General features: G+C 32.8%; 1 protein-coding gene across 1 annotated transcript; it reads right to left on the bottom strand.

Annotated features, from left to right (window-relative positions):
- On the bottom strand, positions 310-5,201 carry LOC109327038 (heptahelical transmembrane protein 2-like). Its single transcript, XM_019560016.1, has 4 exons — positions 4,836-5,201; positions 4,631-4,735; positions 4,240-4,312; positions 310-1,161 (listed from the first exon to the last, which is right to left on the bottom strand). The coding sequence occupies exons 1-4, from the start codon at positions 5,069-5,071 to the stop codon at positions 484-486; spliced, it is 1,092 nt and encodes a 363-aa protein (XP_019415561.1). The 5' UTR covers positions 5,072-5,201; the 3' UTR covers positions 310-483.

The raw sequence follows: 5,443 nt of genomic DNA, 5'->3' as shown, positions 1-5,443 counted from the left end.
TCTTTTTCTGCTATATTTTTTGCTTTATTAAAAATTGAATGTAGCTTCGAGGTCTTAATACTTCTGGTGAACTAGGTTGTATGACAATAATAAGGTATCATTTTTCTGGCCTGGTGTTTTGCTTTTCAAGTTGTAGCAGTAACTCTTATGTATACATCTTTATGTACATTGTACACCAAAGTATCTTCAATTTTATTTTGGTTCAATAAATTTTCTTACTTATATCTGAATTGTTAGTATATTTTCATCTCTAGTCTCTGCTTTAAAGGAATTAAAAGAGTAAGTTTAACAGCACATTAGGCCAGCATGTATTATAATAGAATAATCAATTTATAAAACAATAATAGGTGACCAATCATTAAATTAGCTACACATTTCTTCCTAGAATTATAATGCAATTCATACAACAGGAACAAGCAACAATACATGATGCTAACCACTTGTTTTGCTTCCAACGGTTGAATGCTACACTATGTGAGTTGATTATAATGAACACGCTGGTGATCCCTGTCGAAATTCCATTAGCATTAGTGTAGCGACACTATGTGCAAGTGCCCCAAGAACGACGAAAACATGAAAAATCTGATGGCTGTGCCCTGCAATATCAAATGTTCCAGGCTTCCATCGTTCCGGTATTCTAGTAATATAAAAAACAGTTCCTGTGCCATATAGAATTGCCATAGCAAGCTCATATGCAAGTGCTAGGACAATATGCGGGTGACCCCAATGGAGGACAAGGGAATGGACTGCAGGAATGACACCCGAAAATCCCATAGAGAGGAACAAAGCTGCCCTGAAGGGTCTGAATCGAGGTGTCGAAAGTGACGGTGCAAGAAGCGTTATGATGGCAAGGACTCCAAGCACAGATATTGAAGTCAAGTAGAATAGCCTTATGTAAGGATTACAGAAAAAGACATAGTAAATTGGAGCAAAGAAGGAGCAGACTATCATGAGAGAAATTCCGGCATAATCGAGACGCCAGAAAAAGAGGTTAAAGCGTTTGGAGTGGCAGGCGAGAAGATGGGAAAGAGAACTGCAAGCCAAGCAGCCCATTCCTCCAGCTAAGAAAACAAACCATGGCCATCTAGGAAGTGTTTCTCCACCATATTCTTTCAGCTCATGGAATATGAATGGCTCCAAAATGTGCCTCAAATGTGAATCCTGAAAAAGACAATTCATCAGTGTACAATTTTTAATTGAATTACTTTAGCTGCTTAAGTTTAGAGCTCTCATATAGTTCATCATTAAAATAAAGGAATTTGATTTTACTATTTCTTTCCTTGTCAGATATCTAGGTTTGTGCTACTAAATTAGCTATGCAGGAAACATATTACACTATTCATGAATTTGGATAAGGTTTCTAAAATTATTTTTGTCTATAGGTGAACAAATGTGTCTACCCTTGATTTAACAAGGTGCATAAAAATCTCAACCTACTAAATGAATTCAAATAGATATTCTCACAAAGTCAAACATCTAGCTCTAACTTGAGCAAGACATGTTTTTGGTCCCAAATCTATCAGATCAAGTGTCACTAGCCAGTTTTTTTGTAAAAGAAAAGCTCCATTCAGTATATTTTTTTCATAAAACACTCCTTGATTTCCTCCTATCAAAATGGATGCGTAAACTTGCAAGCAATGTTGATGGCATAAGAAAGTAAACGTGTAGGAGAAGTTATTGCTTATAAGTTATAACTTTTACATAATAAATGACATGAGATAAATAAAACATGTTAGGTTAAATAAGTTGAACCATAAACAGCTTATATATTTGGTTCAAGCATTTTTTGGTACAACTACAATTTAATCACACTGAACTCCAAAGTTAATCAATTGAACCAACGGAACCAAGATTAATTCACCTCATCAATTCAATTTGTAAAACATTAACTTTCGGTGCAAAGGCATAATAAAACATGCCTTGGTGACTTGTTCTTTTAATATAGTTATTCAAAGGAAATGTTTTCTCACAAGATGTTGGTCTAGTGGGATAAGGTACCACTAGATTCTCAGGATGACCAAAAGGTCAAAGTTCGATTCCTGTAAACGATACTTGTTGGGAGGGGCAATTATAAACCCCGAAAGAGACATAAGGTGAGGAGAAACCCTTAGTAAAAAAAAAGTTTTCATCAAGATGCATCTTTTACTTAGAAATTAAAATTAACCATGTTAGGCTGTTATACATAGACAATGAATAAAAAGATTTCTGAGATATGTCAACCAAAACAAATAAAAGACTTAAACATAGAATACTGATCCCTCACAACACTAGTTACTTTAGTTTTAAATTAAATAAAAATAAGATTAAATGTTAATTAACATGCTCAAAACTTTCCAAAAAATAAATCTTCAGAAAAAAGCTTTCCAGAAATCATTATTCGCGCAACAACTTAAGGAGAACTGACGAACACACCAATGTACTGGCACCAGGCTTTCAAATCACAGATTTAGTCTTTATTTTCTTATCATGTCATTTTCAACTAAGGAGAAATAAAAGGAATATATTACAAAATATTAGTAACTCAGTATAAGGATTAATTAATTTGCTATAACCCATATATGTATTTTATGTATAAGAACACAACTCACACCATTTTGACTTTATTTTTTTTATGAATTTTCACACCCCAAATTTAATTAAACACACCCCCATAAATCCTTAAAATCTCCAAAATACCCTTCCCTTTCTTCCCTTACTTATAACTCACACCCCCATAAATCTTAAAATCTCAAAAATACCCTTCTCTTTCTTCACCTTACTTATAAGTCATGAATCAGTCAAATCCTACATAAAAACAAAATGAAATGATAGTTATATTTTTTTAAATTAAATTTATAATAATATTTTGATCCTTAAAATTAAGTGAAAAAATTGTATTTTCGTAGTTATTAATGGAGAGTATCCATACTCATAACTCACACCCCCACTCTTTCCCATGAACACAGTCACAAGGATGTAAAGTTATACCAAATGCATAAGTTACCAAAAATTATTATCAGGAGTTGTCACAAATGTGTAAATATAACTATCATGACTCAACAAACGAAATGAAAATGGTTTCAAGCTTTCATTCTCTTCTACCTCTAAAAAGTGGCAGTGTTATTATTGTTACTCATTCCCATTCCTCATATTCCTATGGGCAAATAACTTTTTTTTCTTAAGGATCTGTTTGCAAGTTACATTTTGAAAGGAAATGAAATGTTTCAAAGTCATTTCATTAGTGTATTTTAATGTTCTCAAACCTTTAATTTCTCTTACTTTTTCTTCAAAACTCGACTCACAAATATATCATAAATAAATCCGTGGCAAAAGTAAGGGGAGGCATAAGCGTATCTATCTTTATCTGTTGGTATGTTTGGGGAAATGCAATATGGTGATGCTTACTTAAAGGCCAAACTTTGGGTTAAATGGGTAAAGAGTGGAGGAGAATGAGAATATTTTTGAGATATTAAAACTAGAGTAAGTTGTATTTAATTAAATTGGGGAGTGAACAAATTCCTCTATATCTTTTGGTCATGCGTATATTAACTATAACATGGCACAGATCACGTGGAAATGGGTTAAGATGGCCCACTTATCAGCAAAGTCTTGGAATCAGAATTGAATGGACATCGTTAGACCCTTTTATTAAATCCTACCTAACTTCGCCATTACAACTTCCAAAACATCTTACATTTTAAAAATCATAAAACAACTAAGAGTTTGATTTTGATGTATTCATTTTTTGTCTGAACAATTTTGATGTATTTAATTACACTATCAATTCAACAATTATATTATAAAGTGTGGAAATGTAAAGTTAACAAGTACAAGAAATTGAATATGTTAATAACAGGATAACCAATGATAATAATATTAAAAAAATAACCAAACTTTTTTAATAATTAAAATCATTAACAAATAAATAAATAGATCTCTGATTCTCTCTTTAGACATAAAAATATATACTAATGCATATAATATTAATATAGCTAATAAAAATAAAATTCTCCATTGAAATTACACGATAACCTATGGTATTGACAAAAGTTGTTCGTTAGTCTCTTATACAAACCAAGTGACTAACGTGTGGGGAGATTGTGTAATTCCATAACATCAGGACAAAAGTAATGGACAGGTACAAATTTCAAAACAAAATATGGTAATGTATTCATTAAATAATAGAGGTTATATTTTCAATATATATTTTATATGTGTTCTTTAAATCAGTGTCTTCATTCAAAAAAGAAATTAACAAACCTGGAATGTGTTGCTGTCAATCTCAGAGCCATTTATCTCCTTCTCCGTTCCAAACGAAACCATAGCCCGTGCTCTGGTCCCACCACAAAACATTACGTCATTCATCTTCCCCACATAATAAAGCATCTTAAGATATACATTTTATAACAAAAGAAATCTCAAAAATTAATCGGTAATGAGAGTAGTAATCAAAAATCATATTCCAGATACAAGAACTAACATACCCTTTTACATAAGTCTATTTGATAGTGCAATTTTAAAATATGTTTTCATCTCAACATCAATTAACAGAATAGTCGAAAATAAAATAAATATTTAAATCATTTCCAAAAAGATATCCTTACTTAGTTCCCAACATGAAATGACGGATAAGTCCTAAACAAACATGTACCTGTACAAGTTCGAGAGAAAGCCTCCGAGCCCTAGCTCCGCCGTCGTAACCGCCGTCAAACTCATCAACGTCATCGCTGCAAATATCAGAAACCCTCCCAAGTGTCTGCACCAGAAAAAACAAACATCACCGCACCAAAAAATAAACATCAAACACTGTAACAAGCAACAAATCGTTGAAGATTCAGATAACAAATTGATCTTACGTCCAAACGTTTAGAGTTTCATTGTGCCATGAGAAAATGCTCCATAAAGCATCCTTCACAGGCCATTCCGATCGGTAATGTTCTAAGATGAATTCGTTATCTTGCAAATACTCCGGCAACTCCTCAAACCTCAACAAACGCCGTTCGAATTTCTTGGCCTTCATCTTTCCTCCGCCGCCGGTGCCTCCGTTGTTTCTCTGATTACCTTTGCTGCCTCTCCGGCGGTGATTGCTCATACTCGTGGTGGAGCAAGCTCGCCGGAAAATATGGTCGGGCTTTGTTTTCCGGCGAGAAAGTCGCGTCTCTGTATGGTCTCTATCGCAGATCTCTGATCGCACCTTTGTTATACTGGTCCTTCTATTTATACACTCCAAGCATGTGATTGTGATTTCTTCTTGTTTTTATTCTCTTTTATTTTTAGTTTTTTTTTTCAAAAATAAAAAGAATGGGTTGAAGAAAAAGATTGTGAACACATATTTTTGTTTTAAATATTCTTTTTAATACAATAAAAATTACTCTTTCTAGTCTTTTTACATGACACTTTTAATAGAAATTCATGTGAAGGAAAAAATATATTTAATATTTTTTTATATAAATAATGATATCTT

Source organism: Lupinus angustifolius, chromosome LG14 (genome assembly GCF_001865875.1).
Source record: "Lupinus angustifolius cultivar Tanjil chromosome LG14, LupAngTanjil_v1.0, whole genome shotgun sequence".
Lineage (NCBI taxonomy): Eukaryota > Viridiplantae > Streptophyta > Magnoliopsida > Fabales > Fabaceae > Lupinus > Lupinus angustifolius.
This window is presented reverse-complemented; position numbering and strand designations above follow the sequence as displayed.

What these genes read in the sequence shown, in the direction of transcription:
- LOC109327038 (XM_019560016.1), bottom strand. Translation starts at nt 5,071, where the DNA reads ATGAGCAATCACCGCCGGAGAGGCAGCAAAGGTAATCAGAGAAACAAC. An exon ending in TTTCTCTCGAACTTGTACAG is followed by an intron (nt 4,313 to 4,630) that starts GTACATGTTTGT and finishes TGGTGGGACCAG; the next exon opens with AGCACGGGCTATGGTTTCGT. An exon ending in TTGACAGCAACACATTCCAG is followed by an intron (nt 1,162 to 4,239) that starts GTTTGTTAATTT and finishes TGTCTTTTTCAG; the next exon opens with GATTCACATTTGAGGCACAT.